At 28.1% G+C, this 26402-nt stretch overlaps 1 protein-coding gene across 1 annotated transcript; it reads right to left on the bottom strand.

Moving 5' to 3' along the window:
- Window positions 1-470: 470 nt before the first annotated feature.
- Window positions 471-26238, bottom strand: LOC142327539 (dnaJ homolog subfamily C member 17). Its single transcript, XM_075370682.1, has 7 exons — window positions 26040-26238; window positions 20478-20606; window positions 19873-20049; window positions 13667-13873; window positions 8737-8817; window positions 6607-6807; window positions 471-3877 (listed from the first exon to the last, which is right to left on the bottom strand). The coding sequence occupies exons 1-7, from the start codon at window positions 26109-26111 to the stop codon at window positions 3767-3769; spliced, it is 978 nt and encodes a 325-aa protein (XP_075226797.1). The 5' UTR covers window positions 26112-26238; the 3' UTR covers window positions 471-3766.
- Window positions 26239-26402: the final 164 nt, after the last annotated feature.

A 26402-nucleotide genomic window follows, 5' to 3' on the forward strand; every position in this document is an offset into this window, starting at 1 on the left:
GGGACATAAGTGATGAACATGGTGAACATTTCCACCAAGTCATATTGGTGATGGAAAGCCGCAATAAAGGGAAATGGAATACTAAAATGCTAGCCAATTACTATAGGACATTAATTCGGAATGTGCCTGAGGCTATTTATAAAAAAAAAAAGCATCAGCAAAATCACTCTAACACAAGTATGGCCGTGCAAAATTATAGATTTTACACATTTTAACTATATTTTCCTTAATTTTTTTTTAAACATAACTGATTTAAAACTAACGGCGATAGAAAAATTCTATTTACAGATCTGTAATGTATGCAAAAAGCAATTTAAGAAATGGTATCACACTTAGAGAAACATTAAAAAATTTTTTTTTGTCTATCAGTGAAAACAACTGTAAATTGTACTAAAAACTAGTAACTACAGATAAGCAAGATCCAATTTTAAATGTCTGGGTAGATAATTCAACAAATTAAGCATAACACATCAGTATCAAATTATATTTATTTGCAATAATATATAATTACACACACAATTAATTACAATTACATACAAATATAATTGCAAGTTAAATTTTAGTCAGTACCAATTAAAAATGTTTAGACTTCTGGACAATACAAATACTTTTAAGTTTTTATTCCTTATATATGGAAAAACGTATAGTAACCCTTACAAAAAGGATTTTTATTACTTCAAAAGTTGTAATTGTTATGTTCAACTTACAGGGTTTTCTGAAGAAATAAGTTGACTATATTAAGATTTGCATTAACATTTTAATGGTGTATATTGTTTAAAATTCAAATTAAATTAATTTCATTGGTTAAAAATCATTCACTTTTTCAGGGAGTAATACTTTTTAAAAATATTGCTTATTTGAAATACTATACAGACTCCTAAGGCTATTTAGAAAAAATTTGTTTCCTCTAAACAGAATGACATTCTTGAAATATTTTTTTGCACAAGTAATTTGATGTACTTAAAAACTATTTGATGAAGAAATAAAAAAATTAATGTTGACTAATATTTTATGCTTGTGGTAGAAGTGTTTCCATACAGTTCACTACTACTTCTTCAGTAGTGCTTGGTATAAATCAAGTGCTTTCTAGATTAATGTAATTAAGTTATTATTGCAAATTGAAAACGTAAAATCTGCTGCGCTGCCTTTTCAATAAAATGCAATTTAAAACTGGTTAGTGATCAGATTATACTCCTATCAATTCAATAATTTATTTTATCTACTTATATGGCTAATTATTACTAATCTATTTTTGGTAAAATGAACTAGATTTCAAATTTATTTGTATAATTTCTCTGGACTAATTTATCATGACCAAAATATAAATGTTCACAATTATATCACTATTGTATTTTTTATTACATCTAACATTTCCAAAGTAGGACAAATGAGTTTATAAATAAATCAATGTTACATATTAATTTTCAAAATTCACTCATCTTCTATGTTTTAACAAGTGAATTTATGATCTACATAGTTGTACAAACTGCATTTGTAGACCTGTAAAAGTGTTTATTATTAAAAAATGTGTACAATTTCTTCACATTTTATAATGTGTAATTTGATTTATTACAAATATTGTTTATTTTATTTTTTTATCATTTATGTATTGGACTATTTTGCAATGATACAATTTTTCTCTTATTTCTATTGAAAGTCATAACTTTTTATTAGGCCTGGAGAATACACAAAAGTAAATACTTTGGTAAGAAAACAGCTAAAATAAACACTAGACACTCAGTTTTCACTAAAACTGAGGTAAAAAAAAAGCTAGTCAATTTTTTATCTACATTTCACAAACCAGTTTTTAAAGTAGCAGTTGAATCATATTAAGAAGTGTTATTACCAATCTTCTCATTTATATTTACAAATGGTTTCTTTTACTAATGTTTGTCAAGCAAGAGCACTCAATCCTGCTGCATTAAAATTGTTTAAATCTAGTAGTACTGAATTACTTTAGTAACAATTTTTGACTGAAAAAATTGGAAAAAAAGGTGAGCACAGACTGGAAATATGTTAAAACATTAGTGATCAATGTTTTCAGAGGATTGTACATAACATTGTACGACAATGTAATCAAATTTGTTTGTCGTGAAACAAATTTTTTCCGAACACCAATCATTAGATAAGATTTTGAGCAACAATTGAAATGAATGAAGGCTAAAAAAATTATAAATTCCTATTGTTAATAGCAATGCACATCAAAATAAAGTAACTTAGCTGATATTGCAATAAATTACAGAAATGGTTATGCCAACATAATTCATTGCATCAAGGTGATACTGATGAAAGTATCACAACGATTGCTTCACAGTGTGTACGACAATAATTTTTGGAGGTACAGAGAAGTAACAGGAAGCTATCACAATTTTAACATTCTGTCTGGTTGGGTAACATTAAGTATGGAATTTCTCCATTTAGGCAACTTTTTTTTTTTTAAAGATATTAAGTTTGGAATGCATTTATATATTTTTATTGTCTGAATACATTTTATTTTTCTCATTTATACAAATTAACGCTAGGATTCTGTTATGATTGTCAGTAATAGTACCAATAACTAATTTTGAATTCTGTATAAGTTTTTTAAAAAATGGCTTCCAAAACACAAATTTTTTCCACATCTAATGACCCAACAAATATTTTCATCTATCTTAAAACTGTTAATAAATTCCTTTAATATTAGCTAAATAATATTAGAAGCTGCACAACAGATAAATTACTCAACAAAATTACTACTTTTTTTCATACTTATTGTTTTAGTGTTAATACACTAAGTAGTCTAATTATATTGATTCTACATTATTTTGTTTTCAATATAAAATTTAAAGGATAGGTTTCTTAATTGTTTCAAGATATCACAAAAGAATGCCACCTGCTTGCTGCAAACATTCTTACTCAAATTTTACATTAGAAATATATTTTTTCTTCTAATTTTTAGGTATTCTTGAAAATCAATTTTAAAAGTTAATTTTAATTTAGATATTGGATTGGTTAAAGAAGCATTTATATAAACTCTTGGGATACTCAAAACTGTTTGGAACATTTAAAGCCAGCCATTCTCTACGTTAAAGTAAAACAGTTCATCAGCTTAGCAAGCTAAGTTTTAGTGTTAATACACTAAGTAGTCTAATTATATTGATTCTACATTATTTTGTTTTCAAAACAAAAGAACAAGCATATCTGAATTGGGATTATATTACACAAATTCTAATTTATTAGAATTGTAAATTCTAATAAAAATTTTTATTAGAATTTACAAATTCTAATTTATAAGGTTATGATCATTTAGATCATAACCTTAAATGATGCATAATTGAAATAAAAAGTAGTGCAATCCTAATAGTTTGTGACATGTGAGCCTCAGCTGTACTACTATTGGCATTTACAAAAAGTTTCAAAAATGTTATTCAGCTGAGATTAATTTTTGAACATACAGACTAACCTAGAAATATGAGTATAACTTTTTTTTAGAAAATGCATGTACCATCATAATTTTTAATACACATATTATCTTATTCACATATTTTAGATTTCAACAGTCAATTTTAATGTTACAATAATAATAATAAATAGCTGATAATATAAGTTAGATAAAAAAAGTAAATGAATGACACATCATTTATAAATAATTTACTACATTTAGAATGTATTTTACTAGTAAGCAGCATTACAAGTCGTAAGAATTGAGGTCACTTTATATTTATTATTTACGAACCAATTTTTAAATAACATTTCATATCAAAAAAGTATCATCACAATACATATTTTAAGTGTTATCCTTGTTTATTTCTTCAATCAATCGCTTTCTTTCTTCTGCTTGCCTCATTTGTCTTAAAACTAAACTTTCATAGTCAAAATTACATCCTGTTTTACTAACCTAAAAAAAAAAAAAAAAATATATTAGTTTTGGGTACTATAAAATATATATCAGTTTAATATTGAATTTAAAATAGAAATATAATATGTATATATTATACATATATATATATATATAATATGAAAATATAATTGTACTATATGTACATATAATTTATGTGAAATTCTCTTTCTTTGGGGAGAAATCCTCAGTTCTACAATTTTTGCAAGAAATTCTTTCATTTTCTCAAATCTGCGAGAAATTCTTTAATTTATTGGAAATTTGCGGGAAATCGTTTAATGTTTCTCAAATTTATGAAATACTATTTAATGTTTCTCAAATTAGCGAGAAATTCTCTATTTTCAAAGAAATTCAATAATTTTTTGCAAATTTGTGAGGGATTCTTTAATTATATATATATATATATATATGAATATATAATACATATAACGCACAACATATACAATATGAATTTATATGTATTAATATATATATATATTTATAATTTAATTTAAATATATATCAGTTAAAAACTTATATATTAGTTAAAAAACAATAAAATATGGTAGTTTGAACTGAAAAATGTTTTTGAAGTTATTAAAAAGTAAAAAAAATTCTTTTTGAAGTTAGATATTAAAACAGAATGTTTTTAGAAAAAATTAAAACATAATTTGATTTCTTTGAAAGTATAAACCACAGTAAGAAATTTTTTACCCTATTCTTCAAGTTGGGATATTGTTCTATTCCCACAAATTACCATCCAATAAGCTTGTTAAACAATCTCTTTATTCTATCTGGCAAAAGCCTTTGACACCGTTCCACATTCAAAGCTGCTACAAAAATTAAATAGTTGGAAATACGTGGCTTACCTTATATATTATTTACAAGTTACCTAAAAAACAGATTACAAATACTTATGGTCGACAAAAACACTAGCATAAAGTATTTGACTGAATATGGCCTACTACAGGGATCAATCTTATTCCCTATCTAATTCTTCATAAATAATTTACTAAAACCAAAAATAAAAAAACTGTGATATACTATTTTTCGCAGACAACACTACCTTGATTTTCACAGGCTCCTCATGGGATGAGGTTATAAGATCAGCAGTCTTATGGGTGTCAAAGCTTTGCTTGACGAATATCTACTAACCTTAAATTTAAAAAAAAGGATGTTTGTGATGTTTTCTACAAATCACATTAATCAGCCTTCTAACCTAAATAATTTAACCATGCATTCAATAAAGTGCAAAAGGCCAGCTTTTACTCCATGTCTGTGCCCCAAACTAGAAAAAGCAAATAAAATAAAATATCTTGGCATCTGGATAGACCTTCACCTTAATGAGAAGTGCACATTAAATTGTTAATGTGCACTTCTCATAAAGTTAAGTGTTTAATTCTATCAAATTAGTAAACTAAAAAGTAACAGCTTCCGTATATTTTGCATATGCCCAATCAATATTGCAGTATGGATTATGTTCATGGGGTGGGGCAAGAAACGTGCACTTTAATAAAGCTTACATATATGTGCTTCAAAAACAATTAATAAAAGCAGCCTTAAATAGGTCCAGACCCTACAGCTGACCTATTCCAGGAATTTAACGCGTTAACAATGAGACAACTCAACGACAAAATCATTGTTTTATATATTAACAAAAATATAAAGCTCTTAAATACCAATGATTCATCATATAATCTGAGGACATCTAATATCACCTTTATAACAACCCAAAATGACCTATCAGTCTGCAGAAGACAACTCATGTATATTTCTGCTAAACTAATAAATCTAATAACATTAATAGCATAATTTACTATAGTTAGCAATTCATAAGATATTTACATGTTAAGATTTCATAACATTGTAAAACAATTCTTATGCAGTAATTTATTTTAATTGCAAAATTTAATTTAGTTCATTTGTATGTTGCAATTCCTGCCTTTGTAAGTAAGTGGTCCAGTGTTTACATGAAATGATTTTTGGAATTTGATTCTGTTTTATGTAGTGTTTGCAGGAGTAACTCTGTCTAGGATAATTTATGTCTGGAAAGTATAATTAAGTATATAGTGCAACCAATACAATTTCATTTGTGAAATCTTGAGTTATACTTATCAGAGTGTACTTTTGTAATTTGATCTAGTGAAATTATTTTAACATTTTCAAAACCTTCTTTCCTGAATAATTGGCAATTATTGCAAATATCTATGATGATGGTAGTGTCTGCCTTTCATCTGGAAGGTTCTGGGTTTGAATCCTAGTCTAGCTTGGCATTCTTCATGTTATCAAATTCATTATCATTAAAAACAAAAACCTTTAACTGGGTGTCAGCCTACTGTTTCTAGAGCAAATAAATAAATTTTGTATGGATTGTCAATTTATAAGATAATAAATCAATCAATTTTTCATATATATTTTTTTTTCACTAGATGTATTTTTTATTTTTGTCAGTATTTTCTAAATAATATATTGTCCATTGGTAGGTGTAGGTGTATAACCATTAATGGTCTGTCTGAAATTTATTTTTAAATGTGCTAATACAGAAAACTTAAGACTATGCCATGTAAAAGTACATCAGTGACCATAAATGTAACACTTCTACCTTCAACAAAATAGAAGGATACATGTCTAATTTATTAACATAGATAATAATAAATACAGGACATGTGTACTAAAACTGTACATAAAAACCACACAAATCAAATCAAGACTATTGTAATTGATAATTTAATATAAGAAAATATACTTACGGTTGGAACAACTCTTTCAGGTGAGGAAGTATTGTTTTCAATTGTTTTACTCAAATAAGATGGGAATATCCTTTGATTGGGTTCTAAATTGTTAAAAACGTATGCCTTATTAGACATAGAAGCTGAAGATAAAGGTTTTTCAAGCCAATCAACTGTAAAGGGATTTGATGGAAGCCCTCTTTCATATTTCTGAGCTTTATCCTGGAATAAAAAAAAAACTGTCAACTATTATTATTAAACTTTTAATCTGATAAACTGCTACCAAGATCACTATAGACAAAAAAAAAATGCTTCCTAAAAGAACAGTTTTCATGATTACTTATAAGAAAAAACTAACTATAAAAAATGGTTTAAAAATTTTCAGTAGATTTTATCAATATTTAAATTTAATAAGATCTTAAATGAATGCTGTATCCTTCAAATAAGATTTTCCAACACTGCCAACTCACGCAGAACTGAGCTGATCAAAAACTCATCTATTAATTATTTCTATTTATTTTAGTACTTACAAATGTATTTCCTCTGTAACAGTACCGGTTTTATATTAAAATTATCATTTTTAATATAGTTTTTACATTATATTAACCTTTTTTAAGTTATTAACAACAAAGGACCTTCCCACTCAGTAGAAGAAATATGTAAATAAATATATATAACTTAATAATTAATATGTTTATATTATTTAACAACTCCTTTACTAATGTGAATCACTAAAACGTGTTATTGAGAGAGATTTTGTTCTTCCTTTTCATGAAATACGTTTTGGAATAATAAACTAACTAGTCTCAATAACAAAATACAATAATCTGTACAAATAAAGAAATTATTACGTTATTATTATTTATAAATGCACAAAAACCATGTGCAATATAAGAACAATTAATAGATACATATAGAACACACTATTTCACTAAGAATCCTTAAGTTTGTTAATCAAATAGCTCTGGTTATGTAATGAACATCATCATTATTAACAAAGAAAATAATTCTGATGAGACAACCAAATAAGGTGTGTTAAGTCAAGCAATCAGAACAGAATTGTCCGGAAGGCAGAATTAAAATATTATCAAGCTTCAAACTGCCAGAATACAGTTTGGAGAGAGAGGTAAATGTTAGTTAACTTTCTCCATTACCCAAATGAGCATACTATAAAAAACAAATGATCAGTGGAAACAAAACTTTCTTCAATAAACAAAATAAAGATCTAGCAGTTAAATCTTCATAATCTACTAAGACAAACCCTTACTTAACTGCAAATATTATGTAATTAGTTTTATCAACATATATTAAAATTTTTCAAAAGTATAAGTATTTTTGAAATACTTAAATCATAAGTATTTTTCAAAAGTTTTATCAACATATATTAAAATTTTTCAAAAGTATAATTGTTGATTTGGACAAATCTTCAATTAAAAATAATGATAAATAAATAAAATTTGTATGGAAAAAACTGATGGGGGAAAAACATACATAGAGCAATGTAGAAGGAAAAGCTAACCTGAGATAGCATGTTGGATAAAGAAAAAATACATTAAGACTCTTCTAAAATTAGTGTTTGATAAGAGCTCTGAATGAATTAAAAAAGGAATAAAACAGTAAAAGAAAATGTTGAATTACTCTGTTGTTGGGGGGAAGTAGAACTAAATACAGCTGTACAAGTTACTATCTGAAGTATATAAACTGGAAAAGTATCTGCAGACTAAAAAAGGTAATGACTGCAATCCCAAAGAAAGCAGTAACAACAACCAAGTAAAAACTTATCATTAGTTTTACAGATGAACAGAGCATGAGGTAAAAGAAGTACTCAGTAAAAACCAATATAAATTTAGTAAAGAGCATAGGTACAGTTTTAAGACTGACTTCAGTAGCTATGCTCTCAGATTAATCTTTAATTCAGAGTGAAGAAAAAAGCTACCTACATGATATTTATGTATTGCTTGACAAGGCATAAACTATTTGTGGACGGAATAAAATACTGAACATTTTTTGTAATAGAGGATTGAAATAGAGTAACTAATTCTTTAGTATTAAATATTTAATTATTTTAGTAAATAAATGAATTAATTATAATGCAATATGTACAATTAATAAAATGTAATTATAATAAAGCAACTACATATAATAACTTACTGCCGCATCTGATGTAACAAATTCAATTAAAGCACTGCCTTTTTTCTTGGATGATACAGCTAATGCTTCAATATCTCCATACTGAAAAACAAAATGAAAATAACAGTTTTATGAAATTATATGCTAAAAGCAAGTGCTGATGATGTAGCAGCAAACACTGCTTTCCTAGTAAAAAGCAATCTTTGGAGAATTGATTACAACCGTTTCAGCTCTGGCAAATAGAATTTTAATGAATAATACAGAAAATCAGTCTTAACAATGCAATACAATACAATTACCTTATTAATTCTGTATTTACCTATAAAATTATGATGAATTTTACAATTGTCAAAGGTAGTTCTAAAACCAGTTTCACTTATGAAAATGTATTCATGTATTGTTGAACAGAAGACAGGTTCCCAAAAGATTCAAATGTTAGTGCCTCTGCAGTATTCGGCTATCATACAATGAATGTTAGTAAATATAACATAAAAATAGGAAGGCTGATTGCTAATGGCTCCAGGGGCCAAAATAAGAATAGTATTCTTATTGAAATGTGCTGTCATTGGTTACTACAGGCACCAAAGAACATAAGAACAATTGCTCCTTTTTCCTGTGGTGAGCCACTCATTTATTCCACCTGATAAGAGCTTTTTGAGTAATAGAAAAGAAAATCACAAAACGTGAATTATAGTCAATCCTAATGATTATATAGATATTTATGCAGAAAATTCAATTGCTTATCAAGTAGAATATGGCATCACGGTATATGACTGGAGACAAGCAGCCCTAGACATTTTTAAAGCACCTAAACACTGGCATTTTAAATTTTCATTGGCAAAAAGGTTTTATTCATAAAGGTCTGTAAATAATTTGAATCTTTTTGTTAAAGGGGAAGTGCATTATGACGCTGATATTCGTTCATACCAAAGCGCTTTGAAATGTAACAAAAATATTAGTATGATTAGTCCTGATGAAATAAGACCTGATCAAGTAGTTTTAAGTAGTTTGAAGCTAAATGATGTCAAGAATCTGCTAATAAAGCACTATGGTGACAAATGGAGAAATATTCAGCAATTACAATATTATAATCAGCTAATACCTGTTGAAAAATGTCAAGAAGAAACTGAGCCACTTGAAGAGGAATACTGTCAACCAGTAGATGAAACTCCTGACTTAATAGTGTAGATTAGTGATAAGTTGTTAAGATTATTTAAAGCTAAATTGTTAAGCTAAATACTTTTACCTGTATCTAGACTTAGTGCTGCTGCTATTACTGACTGTATTTCTGAATTTTGTCTATTAATTTTATAATGTATTGAAGTAAATTTGCAACAAATGGTGTAATAAATTAAAATTGAATTTTATTTTTTTTCACTACTGAATAAGTGTTTATTTTATTTATAAAAACTGAAGTATACCAGTTAATGTATGATAAATAATATCATACAGAGATAGAATCAAAACAACCAATCTTTCAGTGATTGGGGAACAAAACAATCAATATCCACTGGTCAGGATCAGAAAAACCAATCTCCAAATTTACCCACCTAGTTGGTCTAGTGGTGAACGGCGTCTTCCCAAATCAGCTGATTTGGAAGTCGAGAGTTACAGCGTTCAAGTCCTAGTAAAGCCAGTTATTTTTACACGGATTTGAATACTAGATCGTGGATACCGGTGTTCTTTGGTGGTTGGGTGGGTTTCAATTAACCACACATCTCAGGAATGGTCGAACTGAGAATGTACAAGATTACACTTCATTTACACTCATACATATCATCCTCATTCATCCTCTGAAGAATTATCTAAATGGTAGTTACCGGAGGCTAAACAGTAAAAAAGAAAAAAAATCTCCAAATTTAATTTTTTAACTAGCCAACGCAACAGAATAAACATTTGGATATACATTCCCAATGAATAATAAAAATTTATAACATTTTATTTCAGACTTTTTCAGCCTATTTTACTTTCACTACAGTTTTTTGCACTTTTCTGAAAACTGTATTGAATGGTGAATGGTTGTTGTGATCATACACACCTCATATGTTGTCTCTGTTAAGTGAGCAATCTGTTGAAAGATTATGTTAAACTTTTGCAGGAACCCAGATCACCAAGCAGATGTGATTAGGAGCAGGGGTTTTGTTCTGCCATTACAGTCTAACTGAAGGTCAGCTCTTGTCCCACAAAGTAAACTGACAAGATCTGAACTCTGAAATAGTGACATTAATCGTAAAAATGAATGCTAGAAATGGCAACCTCACCAACATGAACCATGATGATGGTAAAGTAAAGCCAACTTCTTGGCTCAAGAGTGGTAAAATTACAAGAGTGAAAATTTTTTGGTAAATGTAACAAACGTTACATCCTACAGAAAAATAAATGGTGCTTTCTCAGTGTTTTATAATATGGATGGTTCTTTTTGTTTACGTTTTGACGGTAATAGATTACTGAATGAAATAAGAATAGAGCATCATAAACCTACAGAATGGCATCTTTTTATTGATTCATCAAAATGTATTTAGAAACAAGTTTTGTTACATGGTAGAAACAAGATCACTTAATAATTCAGTTTCTGTAAAAGAAACATATGCAAATTTGGTTGCCATTCTGAATGCAATTAATTAATTTACAAGTCTGTGGAGATTTGAAGGCCATAGCTATTAATGGACATTTCAATGGATATTCAAGTTGGGTTCACAAAATACAGCTGTTTTTTATTTTTACCGGATAACAGAGAAACATGTTGTTCTGCTATCCCATTTATGTTTATAGGATAGCTGAGCAGCATTTTCAAAAAAAGAAAAAAGACTTCTTCCTCTACTTCATATCAATTTAGGATTAATAAAAAAATTTGCAAAGGCCATGGATAAGAAGATGAAGGTTCAAACAGTAGAAGAACATTTTCCATAGTTAAGTGAAGCTGAACTTAAAGAGGGTATATTTAATGAACTGATATTACTGATATTAGTAAAGTGATTTGTGACCCTGCTTTTGAAGGAAAACAACCAAAACCAATTAGTAGTATGCAGATATGGGTGGTAAAAGGATTTCTGGGCAACAATAAAGAAATTAGACAAAACCCAGGTACAACAACTTCTTAAGTAGAATATCTCTTAAAAATATATGTTCTACATTTGCACATCGATTTCCTTCCAGAAAACCTGGGCACAGTTGGTGATGATTAAGAAGAGAGATTCCACCAGGGCATTGGGACAATGGAAACTCAATACCAAGATCACTGGGGTATTATTCTGCTGTTTGTAAAAAAAATTTGACTCAATGTAAAAAATTTTATCGTATTTAGCTTATGCTAACATTCATTACTTTGTTATTTTATAACAACACACATAATTATGCAGCTGAATAAAATGTTGTTTCATAATAAAAAAAACGGTTTTTAATAAAATAATTTTTTTTTTCATTTTTTTATGACACATACAATACACCCATAACAAAAAACTATATATTTTTTTTGCAAATTATTTTTGAATTAATCTACAGAAAATTAAATTAGAAGTAGATAATTTCAATGATGTTACTCAAAAGCAGTTTTTTAACAAGATTAATTGATCAACTACAAAAAACAAAAAAAAATGTTTTCTATCAATAACAAAAACAAAGTGAAAGGGTCAACCTGGAAAGTGAACTAGGTTGGTGAGCCAACCTAGATTAAGACATCTGGTTTTAACTGTAGAAGGTAAAAGTACAGAGTGATCAGTTTAAGAGTACTGTTATTTAATAAAATTAATTCTATTCATATCTGTTAAATTTAGGCTGACTTTATACCTACTCATCTACAGTAAATGCTGAAAGTGGTTATCATTTTGTTTCAGACACTTATCCACACGTTTAACCATTGACCTAGATATAGATACTTTTCTTAACATCCCATGTGTAACTGTTTATATGTAGCAGTAATGTTCATCTTAAGTTCTTCTAGGATATGAGGATTGTTCTGATAAACCTTTTCCTTTAGAAAAACCCCATAGAAAGAGATCCAAACTGAAGAAACTGTTGCAGAGTATGGCTGGTCGCATTATCCTGTTGTAACCAACAGTACCTTTCCTCCTCTTCTAACAGTGCGATAAACTGCATAACAATAACTTGGTAGCATTCAAAATTTATAGTCTGATCAAAAAATATTGGTCCAACTACACTCTTGACACAGTGCACCACATATCTAATTTTTGCACATGAAGAAGTGACTCTACAAAAACATGTGGATTATCTCCATGCCATATATGATAGTTTTGGCTGTTCATGTATCCATTAAGGTGAAACCAAGTCTTATCAGAAAAAAAAAGTGTATCTAAAATTGATATGTTAGCATGGATAAAGTTTTTTTGAACCAGTAACAATAAATCCTTTTTTGGTAATCAGCTTTACAGAGTTCATGAAAAAATTGAATATGATATGGGTAAACTTTAAAATTCTGCTGACCGCTGTATGAGCTGAACCATATGAAATACTCATTTCTTGTCTTAAATTCCTAAGAGATTTATGTGGAGATGCAACAACTTTCTCTTTAATTGCATTCATCACCACTTCTGTTAAAATTGTCCTCTTCCTGATTCGTGTTTTGTCACAACAGAACCCGTATCATGTAATTTTTTTATCAATTTCTCAATAGCTTTTTTTGTTGGTGCCACCTTGTTGAATTTTTCAGTAAATTTATTCATTATGAAAAAAAAAATTATGAAAAAAATAAAATTTATTTTCTCAAAAAATAAAAAATAATGGAAAAATGAGGTAAATAAAAAGTTAATGAGAAGTTCATAAATTTCCAATGGGATTTGGTAACAAAGGTACTCATCTTAAAGATGAATGAAGTTATAAAATTGAAAGAATATTTCTCAGACCTAGTGAAATAAAGAATGAATGACTGAATACATTTATGCTGAAAATATTTCAAATAGAAAATAAATGTAAATGTAAACAAACATCTTAATACCTTTGAAAACATTTTATCTAAATTTTCTGAATTATATCCGCCATTTGTTTCATCATCCTTACTACTTTTCCACCGCACTTTTAACCTTTTTTGAGTAGGAACACTACTAGCTAAATTCCTTTGTTCCTCTAGTACCTGTTGTTTAACATGTTCAATTTCTTCATGAAGTTGTTTTGAACCTTCTTTTCTTAATCGTTCAATCTCTGCCTGTAAAAGATTAAATTATTTAGTTAATAATTTATACATCCTATTAAGAATTAACTACATAAATAACATTTTAAAATATTTATGTTAGTAATTGTTATAAATTACATGCTAAGTTATAAAATAATAAGGCAAAGTATTTTTTTGTTATATCTTGTACTTTATCTATCTTTCTTAGCTTCATCATAACAAAATCATATATTGACACATTTTGGATAAATTTAATTTTCAAATCTACTACTGCACTGGCACTCAAATCACACACATAATCTGGCTAGTCTTTCTTCCTGTTATTTATTTACTATCAGTTGTGCTCTATCTATTTATTGTTCTGAGCAAATTAAAATTCTTAAATAAAACAAATGGCAGATATACTTCAGAGATTTACTCAGAACAGGAAATAGAAAATTATAAAATAAACAGATAGAGTGTAACCAATAGATAATAAAAATCAAAAAGAAAGACTAGCCAGATATGTGTGATTTGAGTGGGGTAAGGGACATTATCTAAGAATATATAAGGCCTTATAAAGACGTGCCAGTACAGTGAGTTTGAAAATAGAATTTATCCAAAACTTATCAACATGTGATTTAGTTATAATGAAGCCAAGAAAGATAGAAAAATGTACTCAATATAAAAATTATGAAAATCTTAGCAGAAAATATATATTTTAATAAGAAGGTTAAAAGGTTATTAATAAAAAAGTAAAGTAACATCAATTTTATACTTGCATTTAAATAAAAGTTACAACAGCCACATTCTTTTTTTTTAAATGTACAAAAAAAAGAATCAGAAATAAACTGAAAATATTACTTTAAAGTAACATTACTTTTTAAGAGAATTTTTTCTGTGGCAAAAACAGTACATATTATCACTTGAAGCGTCTTCAAAGCCTTACAGTTCCATCTCAGAAGTCTCAGGAAACATGAACCTAAAAAGATACTTAATTTACATACTAAAAAATGCCAACAACCCTATATATACCTAATAAATCATTTCTTCTATGTAAATATGCATATGCATTTGGTAGCCAGTTATCAAAATTATCTGGAAAATAGAAGCATCTTCTTATTAAAGATCTATCCATTTAATGTGCCCAACTTGCATACTTTTTACAGTATATAAACTTAAGTTGTAAATCTATTGTTAACATTTTTCAATACTCGCTCTTTTAAATTGTATATCACATCTGAATGTTGAAAGTAATATTTAAATAATATACTAAGAAAATAAATTAAATAACTTTTAAACCAAAATATAATAAATAGCAATGCGACCCCCTTTCAAATAATCAATCATTTTAAAAACAAAAGAGTAGCTGCATCACATCCTTTTACTCTTACCAGCAAATTTCATTGTTTTCTAAACAGTAAAAATGGCTTATTATGTGAAGGGACTACAGCTATTTCATCTTCTCATTCTTACTTTTGAATTTAAATTACATTATTGTCCTTTTCACACAAATTCAATAATTGAGACCATCTTTTTAGAACAATTAAACCAATTACTTATGTAGTAAACTAACTTTTATAGTTTCCATAATGTCTTCAGTTATTTAAACCGGTGGAATTGGGCACAAGTGTGTATATTACAATGATAGCAAAGAACACAGTGTTCAATATTCTATTTCATTTTTAAAAATGAAAGAATCTGAGCTTAGATATTTGAATCAAATAAAATGTAAAAATATTTTTACATTTTTACAACTTAAATTCATTCTACCAAAAACTGTTTTCTTGATATTATTAGAATAACTGATCACACAGCTACCAACTGACTTCTAATTCTTTTTTCATTTAATATTTATTAAATCAGTAGAATTTCAATATATTTTATATAAATTAAACAATATATTAAAAAGTATCTATTCTATTTCATTGATTGTCAATATAAAAAAAAAAAAACATCTAATACATAAACCACAAAATGGAGAAATTAACTTTACCAACTGAGATGTAATTGAGCAATATTCATTAAAAAGAAGAAAAATGTTGCTGATCACTATCTTATCTGTTCTGCTATAGACTGAGAATAGCCATAGTCAATATTCATTCAGAAAGTAACTTATGAAATCAGAAAGTGTGATGTGTTTAACTAAAGATGTTGGATAAAATAAATATTTTGAGATCAAAAGTATATCCTTAATTGATATTTTAAATAAAAAATTATTTACATATAAAATCCATTAAATGTTTTAAATATAGAGAATTAAACAGAAAATCTGGTATGGAAAATAAGATTCAAAATTATATCATAATCAGATTATTATGAATGAACAGTTAATGTGACAGCAGAACATAATATGGTCAAATTGTAGTAATCTATAATAAGACATATTAAAATGTTTTCCATTAACAGCTTCTCCAAATTTCTCGTATGCAGACAAGAGTGCTGTGCTTTAGCACTAATGAAATTAACATGCTACATTATTATACTCTTAACAAACTCCCTATTGCAAAAAATAATGAAACTTTGTTATTGTAAATAAGATTTACTGTATATTATATTATCTATGAAATCTTACTTAAAATTTTAGGAATATTATGATTAACAATATTAAAGCAGAACTTTAATTTTGAAATAACAAATTACCACGTTTTACTCATGCAGCATATATACCGCGTGATTCAAAAACAACTTCACACATCTTTAAAAGCATATAAAGTTAATTAGCACTGTATTTGACCACCAGCGCTGTCACCAATATTGCTAAAAATGGATACATTTACTGGTATGGAATGTGCTTGCTGTGTGTTTTGATCTCACGATTTGCAGTTAGCAACTGCAATTTAATGTAATTTTAGTAGAAAGACACTAGGGAGCCTGCTAGTAGGCATACAATTTACTCATGGCACCAGACCTTCGTTGAGACAGATTGTTCTGTTAAAAGATACAAAATCACATGGAACCCCACACATCCTGAAGCTGCTGTGGAACAACTCAGAGAAAGCTTTGCACATAGTCTGAAGAAATCAACTCAATATGCATCAAGTGAGACTGGATTCCACAAATGACTATTTGGCGCATATTACATAAACAATTGCACATGCAGCCATATAAATTAACCATGGTTCAACACATTACAGATAATGACAAAGTTGCTCGGCTGCAGTTTTGTGTGGAAATAATAGATAGATAGAATTGCCGATGAGGATAAATTTTTAGTGATGAGTCAATGTTTCACATCAGTGGCAAGGTCAAACCCATAACTGTCGAATGTGGGATACCAAAAACCCTCATGAAACTTTTCAGGACATTTTGTGATAGCAGTAAGGTCAATGGTTTTTGTGTCAAACAAAGACTGTATGGCCCATTCTTCCAGGAGGCAACCGTAAATGGTATCGTTTATCTGCAGATGCTTTAAAATGTTCTAATTCCTCAGTTAGACGATGATGACCAAGATGGATGCCATTACTATCAGTAAGATAGGACACCACTTCACCACTGCTTAGAAGTCAGAGATTTCTTGATACTCAATTCCCAGATCAGTGGACTGGTTGTGAAGGTTCAATTGCATGGTCACATCACTCCTGATATTTGACCTCACTAGATTTTTTCTTGTGGGGTTTCATAAAAGATTGGGTTCACCTCTGCCTGCTAATCTTGTTGAACTAAGATTTCAAATTAACGCTACGGTAGCAGAGGTAATGCCTGATTGCTGGCTAAAGTCTGGAATGAAATCAACTTCTGGTGGGATATATGTCCCATTACAAACAGAAGCCATATCGAAACAAAGTGAATGTTGGATGACAAACTTGATGTGTATTTCTATGAAATGAGGCCTCAATCAAACCTGTAAGTTATCTCAATAAATTTTTAAATGCTTTTAAGTTGTGAAGTCCTTTTTGAATCACCGGGTATATAAAATAAATAAAATATAAGCCACCAAAACAGTAAGTAGAGAAGTTAAACTTACCATATTAATTCCAAGAATCAATTTTTGCAGGAGCCCATATCTTAAGTTATTAAATGTTTCAATTATATTAAAATATATTTGTTAATTTGAACCACCAAATCACATTCAAAGATGATGATTTAATTAAAAATATAATAAAAATACAATCTAACAGTTGACAATAATGACATTAGAACAAAGGAAAATACAAAGTTTAAAATATTACATCATTTAAGTACTGGGCAGCAGAATTTATGTATTCATCTATAAAAAATTTCAAAAAACAATTTTTACATTTCAACAAATAATAAGAAAATATAATTTATTGTAATTATAGAATTTAAATAACAACTGAAGATGTAGGATTCCGCAAAAATCAATTCTTGGAATTATTATGCTAAGTTTAAGATATCTATTTACTGTGTTTTGGTAGTTTATATTTCATTTAATATTTGATTTTATTAGCACAGTGGTCAATATGTTAATGAATTAATATACAAATATTTTAAATAGACATTATAAGCATAATAGTCTTCATTTTATTAAAACTATCAAAATTTTTGTTTCTGACTTAATAAGTAAGCTCTTTTTTTGAAACTGTACTGACATCAAGAAAAGAAACGACAATATTTCATTTTTAGCCACCATACACATACTTATAGCCCACATCAAATCATAAAGTTTCACCTCATCTTTTTTTACTCTTTAGTGACAATTTAATTTTTTTTTTTGTTTAATCTCTGGGACCACCATTAGGTATTGCTTCAGAGGATGAGATGAATGATTTGTAGTGTGCATGAAAATGCCATGCCTGACCAGGATTTGAACCTGGAACCTCTGGAGAAAGGCCGAGACACTACCACTCGGACCACGAAGGCCAGCGACATCCTCTAACTTATGTACATCATCATCTATCACTGCTAATAATATCACAATCACTCTGCAATTCAAAATTATTTTCATATTTCTGTTTACCAGTTGTATTTCTTCAGAAGTAATTTACATCCTGATTGATTTTATTAAAAAGCTGTGCCATTGACATGTAATTATCTTCATTGTCATTTTGTATGCAACTTCCACTTTTTGGGAAATTAATCTGCAGCCATAAATTTTGTTATGATTATTGAATGAGTCAGCATGTATTTAACCTCTGAAAAATAATTCTCCTTCAAAAAGTTGCTTCAGTTTCATATCAAAAGATTTTGAATTACAGAGATTGTAACATGTCAGAACAGTCCCTCTGGAGCAGTGTATCTTCTATTGTATTAATTAGTTCACAAACCCATTCACATTATACTTTTCCACAACTTTTTTGACAATAGTTCCTTTAGCTATATGTTGTATGTAAATAAGATATAAGAATGACCATATTCTCCATATTACCAATTTTGGATCAAGTTTAATCAAAATCAGATTTTCAATTTTCAAGGTACAATTTTTCATGTTTCTTCAGCTTAGTTTTAAGGAATAAAGTGCTACTTGTATAAAATATTGTACAAATTACTGCTGATATGGTAAACAGTTCTAGAATTATGAAAATTTTAATATCAACATTATTCCAAAAGTTCACTGTAACTGGGAATTTTTTTAAACTCATAACTTTGTAATGTTTCATACTAGAAAAATAACTAACATTAGAACAATAAAAATAGTTACAGAGAAAGTAAATATAATTTTCTTATCATAATTTTAATGAAACACAGTTAAAAGATATAAAACCTCTAAACTGGATAGCATAATTCTAACCAATACTGGAACTTCGTATGAGACTACTGAATAAAAGTAATATGTAAACTGATAACATTTAAGAGCATACAGTTATTTCTCAGAAACTAATTGAGAGAGAAATTTATAGTTTGTGTTTTACCAACAATTTTTGTAGAAGATAATGAACACCTGGAAGATGCTAATTAATTTCAATCTGTTTGTTTAAATTATTCATCACAGATGTTTCTTTTTATTAAAAACATTAGGAAATATGAAAAATTACTTATACTGAAACACTTTTAACCAAACAAGCCAGCCACTAGCAAAATATTAATTTAATTAAAAAATAAGAATAATAATTTAGTAATAGAAGAAATCATAAATCAAATTAGTCATATACCTGTAACTTTTCTTCATCAGTCTTTGAACTAGGGACACGGCCACCAAGTCTACTGGATAATTCTGCTTCCTTTTCTCTAGCCTCTAATTCCTCTTTAAATTTTTTTCTTCTTGAATCTAATGCTTGGTGTCTTAATTTTGCAGCCTTTTTAGCATTTATAACATTATTATATGCTGCCTGTAAAACAAAAATAAATTTGAATATATTATACTATGTGCCATAACATAAAAGTTTATAGATCAAGAAATAAAAGGCATTCTTAAAACTGGCAAGTCATACTCAAGATAACAAGCATTTCAAACAAACCTTGTTAAGTAAAGTATGGAGTGAAGTGATATCTCATTCTTGCCTTCTTTATAAATTAAATAGAGAATTGCATATCTGCATGTCAAGTTCCAATTTCTATATCTAGCTGCAATTTTTTTTTTCTTTGGGGGTTATTTGAATTATAGTATATGAGTCAAATTCCCACAGTTGATGAACTGAAGGGGAAAATTCAACAAGAAGTTGACACAGCATTGCAAAAGATATGGCAAATCTGTTAATTCTTTTGTTAATATAAGTACAGAATTTAATTTACAATTTTATTTTTTTCACTAACTCACTCTAGCAGAAGAATCAAGAAGTACTTCTAAAGCTTTGGATAACTGATGAAAGAGTTCACCAGCTTTTGGATTATCAGGATTTTTATCTGGATGGCATTTCAATGCTTTTTTACGATATGCACTTTTAATCTGCAACAAATAAGAAAATAAAATAAAATTGCGTATTACTCATTTAAAGAAGTCACACTATTGATATATATATATATATATATTAAAAAATGTAGACCTTATACTTACTGTCTTCTATAATTATAATTATTCTGCAATATATAATAAAATCTTTTTTGAGTTACAAGCACTGTCAAAAAAGTATTTTTTTTAAAACTAATTTAATCAGAAAATATATTTTAGACGGATTCACTTCAGAATAAAATAATACATTGAACAACTATAAATTGAATTTTTAACTTTATATGGTATAAGGTTTTGACAATACAGAAAATATTCTACAAGTAATACTTAGGTTTGATAAATACATTTAAAAAACTACCCTCATCTGATAGACTAGATAATACACTTCACAAAATCAAAAAAGACTCACATTCTTACTGCGTAGAATTGTGCTTCCAGAAAATTCTTTCAGGATTATCTGGCTTCTGCAGAAGTATAGAATTAAGTGACTGTAGTGTCTTTAGTAGTCTACTTAAGGAATTACATTTATTTCTATAATCTGTTTCACGAAAGTGTAAGGTTATAATTTATAATCTTACAATTTATAACAGTAAGAAGATTCTAATTTAATTTAGTGTAATCCGTCCAAGGAAAAAATCACCTCTCTTAAATTTTAACATAAAAATGAAGTAAAAAAAAACTTGTAATACAAAGATTAGAAAATTGTGATAAAATTATAAGTTTATCGTAAAAATAGAAATTTTTAAGAAAGTAGTTACTACTATATTCAATTTCATCAAGTAAATAAAAAAAATTTGCTCTCAATGCATTTCTTCAATACCCGATAAGTTGCTGTCTGCTGAACTATTGTCATTGTTCCCCAAATTTATCACAATATGTTCAATAATACAGGTGTGAATTAGAATGTAATTTTTATGCTGAATCTTAAAATGAAAATATTTTTTCTTCATCACCTTCAGATTTTTAGTTATGACCCTTTAAAATATTGAAAAACTTCTTAAATAGTAGAATACAAAAATAATAATAATTACAATTAAAATTTCTACCTTTATTTTGCAGACATTTACGTTTATCCTAATTTCTTTTTTCTTATTTTCCTTTTGTATTCAGTGAAGTCTTCTCTTTTTATCATCCAGCAGTAGTTACTCATCATAGATTCATCCCATCTGCCTTGATAACATTGTTCCATTTGCAATATATCTTGGTGGAACCTTTTTCCTAGTTTGTCAATGATGTTACCCAAGTTTAAAGGGAGAAAGTCCAAATGAGAATTTAAAAAATGAATTTTCAATGACATTCTGAAGTCTAAATTTTTGTAGTTTACTAACAGTTCGTTTATAAGCTGATCATGGTTTTCTGCTTTTTGGTTTCCAAGAAAAACCAACAACATCTTTGAATGACTTCCATGCTGCTAGTTCTTTTAGAATTCAGTTTGCTGTCAAATATATTTTCATGAATTAATTTTCTTATTTGTGGCCCAATGAATATTCCCCCTTTTAATTTGGCTTCACTTAATTTTGAAAAAGCCTCAGCTAAATATTTAAAGCCATCTCCATCTTTACCTAATGCTTTTACAAAAGGCCTAGATTTATGTGCAGAGGCGGTAAAGTAATATGATCTGCTTCAACAAGCGTTATATTGACATTTTCCTTTCCTGGGGTAAACTGATTTCTTTTTTGTTAGTCTTTGACTACGTAGTGTTTATCTGTAACCCAACTATCCCACAAACAAAAAAAACACAAATATTTTGTAAAGCCACTCTGGAGACTGAAAAGAAGCCCTACCAATTTCAGGACGCCAATGATTCACCACGAGTGTTCATCATACCAAACAGTTTTTAAAATTTTTGACATACTTCCATATATTTCTTGATTCCTACAGCATGTGCTACCATTATAGAAGAAAACTTATTCGAGTTGTGCAACAACACTGCCTTTGTTTAAGGTTATATATACGCTGCTTATTATTTTTTTCAGAGCTACTTATGGGTTTTCCCAGTTATGTTTCACGACAGAATCATTAATTACTAACACTCAACTGACACAAGACAAAGGGTACACTAAAATTAATGAAAATAACACTGAATAAAACTATTATGAAAACGTACAATAAAACTGCATCAAGTCGTGTGGGGTAACATGATAACACAGACTGATATACTTTCTATCGCTGAACTGAATAATGGTGTGAAGCATTACAAATGATGTTATCATTATTAAATATTAATAACAAAGTCTCAACAAAATTTTTAAATATTGCTTATCCCTGGGATGCCACGGTGTCAGGAAGTGACAGCTTTTGGTACATTATTATATGTTTAAAACAATAATTGTACTTGCACGTAGGTAACAGAATGATTCTACCTGATTGGATATAACTTATACATGCTGAATTTATATTTATATCTGCTGCAGTTTTGTGACACAAGGATTAATAATAAACATATATAATTTAGGGTTTTCATATTTAGGGTATACATCATGTTAATGTGCAATGTGATATGATACATAAGATATAACATGATATATGTATAAATAGGCTGACAAATTCTCACCAAACAATGTTATTTACAATAGTTGAAAATTAAATTACATTTCCATATAAATTTATATTGAATATATTACAGTGATAGCATCATTAATTATGTCTCTCTTCAAATGTTTAGGAACCTTCCATTCAATACTTAGAGTAATACTATACTTTATCCAAGTATTAGTTAACTTAATACGTTGTTTTCATAAGCAATAAATACATTTTTATTCTGATCAGTACATAAAAATAAAATATACAATAAATACAAACATGTGAAATAATGTTAAGGTAAACACATTAAATATAAAACGTTTCTACAAAATAAATCATAATTCAGATGCAGCTATACAAATTATTTTGAGTGCATATTTTTGTACACGTTGAATTGGAAGCAGATAACTGATTTTTTTTTTGTTCTTAATTATTGTTTAAAAATTTTGAATAACATTGATTCTGTAAACGAAAATTAAAAATTTTTTTTTTTAATAAATTGGTGGGAAGATTTTTCAAATGGTTGGGCAATTTATTAAAAATGGCAACAGTAGAGTAATATGGCCATAAGCTCAGTACTGTGCTGAGTTATATGAAAACAGTTCTATTGCTTGGTTTGGTAAAGGTGAATAGTGTTATTTTTTAAGGATAAATGACCATTTTATTTTTTAGCAAAGACTGTACATTCATAAATATAAACACAAAGATAAATTAATACATTTAATTGTCTAAATATGGGTCTACATGATTCATATTTATATCTCCCTGATATGATCTTACAAGTTATTTTTGTATCTTAAAAACTTATTCTGATTTTTTGAGGGAGCCACCAGAAATGACATTATACGTTACGCAAGAACACATACAGGCATAATAAATATTTAATAATGATGGCAACCTTGTATTTTATTAAGGCACTTCAGAGCAAAACAGTATAGCTTAAAGTTTCTACAAATGATATCAATCTGATCATCCTATGAGAACTAGTCATCTAATAAAACACCCAGAAATTTTGCTTGGTGAGCAACAGAAGTACTACTATTATCATTAATGGGAATTCTACCCATGTGATCAGCAATGTTACATCTACCTGGGAACCACAATGCAATGGTTTTTATCTATATTTAAAGTTAAATGGTAACAATCCATCCAGTGAATAATTTCATGAGCTGCTATGCTACAATTTTCAATTCCTTTTCAATAATTATTTTCAAATGTCAATACAGTTGTTCATATGGAAAAAGGATTACAATAATAAATGGCTCAACATTTTGAGGCAGGTTGTTTAAACAATAAAAAAACCAAAAGCAAAGGCCCAAGAACTCTCCCTTGAAACACTAGATTAAATATCTTGAAGTAAGAACCAAAATTTAATGTGTTTTTTTAACAAAAGATGAAATTTCAACCATTTTTTTATGGCTGGTAAGGTATGATTTTAATCACTTGTAAGCAGATCCTCTGATACCATTACTACTACGATTACTCATTAGTAAAAATTGGGGAACTAAACTGAATGCTTTACAGATTGCAAAAAATTGATTTTTGTTATCTGCAGAATTTGAAATATTTCAAGAAACTGCGCAATTGTGATGTCAGTACACAATTTTTTCATAAAACCATGCTGAAATTTATGGTATGCTTTTCAAGAAAAATTAAAAGTTGTTTTTTCATAATTTGGACAATAATGAAATTGGTTTATAATTTTGCAAATTAAAGGCAGAACCTTTTTTTTTAACAGCAGATTCCATTGCTAAAAGATTTCAAAACATTTAGTGTTGACTGTAAATAAATAAGGGTGTTAAGAGAAGGGCTTTTATATGTGACAACTAAAATTTACATTTAATAACAATCACTTTATATGAAGCGAGTCATTAACAATCGTATTAAAAATTTTAATAATTTTTCATCATCATGAATTGTGACACAAAAGCAATGTTAAATATAAAAAAAATGAAAATATATAATTTTGAACTTAAATTCATACAAGCCTACAAGAACTATAACCCTCCCCCCCCTCAACCATGGCCCAATAAGATGCAGATATGTATGACATGTGAATAAGGTGTACTCTCATTCAGACCATTCCTGACATTTGTAGTTAATTGAACTCAACCAACAAATTACACAGATATTCATTGTTTATAAAAATGATATTTTTATCATAGAGACAAATCTAAGAACAAAAATAATTTTAACCGCTGAGCTTTATTCTAGACATAATAGCTACACATAACGTATATTATAATTCTTGTAATATAAATTAACATTAATATTTCTGTTAACACCCTTTACAAGTAACACTTGCCATCAGATATTAAAAAAAAAAGAAAAGTAAAACTACCATAAGGCAACAACTGTCTAATGAAACCAACTAAACAATTAAGTTTTTATTTTGGCAGATGATACAGCAGCATTCCTTAAATTTTATTCTTTAGTTTTAGTTTTATTCAAAAGATTGGTTTACATATATTTTTGCTTCTAATGAAGTTCAAAAATTGGAAAAAAATCTTTACTGATAAAGTAATTTTTTAAAAGGAACTCCTTTGCCACTTATAACTTATAATAATTACTAGGTGTTTTAATTAATTATAGTTTTCTGTGTTATAATAAACATTTTAAAATTATTATCATCAACTTAATTTACTTCTGAAGAGAAAATATTTTATTATAGGTCTCAAACCTAGAGATCTTTCTTGGTTATTCTTAAATGCGTTACCCAAATAATGTGTAGCATTATCTGTACGGTACATATATAATATTATTATTAAAATCGGAATAATGTTTCATATTTTAAACTTATTTTAAAAAAATAATAAAAGTACATTTCTATTATTACAAATATTACTAAATCATAACCCCCAATTGTTTATTGACAAAATGTTATTTTTAACAAAATCGAATTATTACCTCATCTAAAGAAGCTGATTGTAAAACGCCTAATAAATCGTACAAGTCCACATCTTTCAATATCTCATCCATCTTCTCTTCAAAATAGTTAACAGAAAGATATAATACAACACAACATTTAACCGTTAACAGAACTGTAACTACTTAAAACATTGGGCTAGTGACAACGATACCCAGCCAGCTGTGGTTTCGCAATACAGCTGACAAGCAGTATGACCAACATTTCAGTACTGTAAGATAATATCACGCTAAGCCTATAAAAATACTCGATGAATTAAATCTTCTTTCCTGCAAGTTTCCGGACATATTGTCCGGAACAACTTAATTGGGGTTGGCAGATAAATGCGTCCCTTGTTTGAGTCG

This window comes from Lycorma delicatula, chromosome 7 (assembly GCF_047948215.1).
Source record: "Lycorma delicatula isolate Av1 chromosome 7, ASM4794821v1, whole genome shotgun sequence".
NCBI classification, from domain to species: Eukaryota; Metazoa; Arthropoda; class Insecta; order Hemiptera; family Fulgoridae; genus Lycorma; species Lycorma delicatula.

Bases quoted from the DNA above. Each gene is read 5' to 3' on its own strand.
- LOC142327539 (XM_075370682.1), bottom strand. From the start codon at position 26,111: ATGGATGAGATATTGAAAGATGTGGACTTGTACGATTTATTAGGCGTT. The intron at 8,818-13,666 runs GTATTAAGATGT...TTTGTTTTTCAG, and splicing joins TAGATAAAATGTTTTCAAAG to TATGGAGATATTGAAGCATT. The intron at 6,808-8,736 runs GTAAGTTATTAT...TTTTTATTCCAG, and splicing joins TTGTTACATCAGATGCGGCA to GATAAAGCTCAGAAATATGA.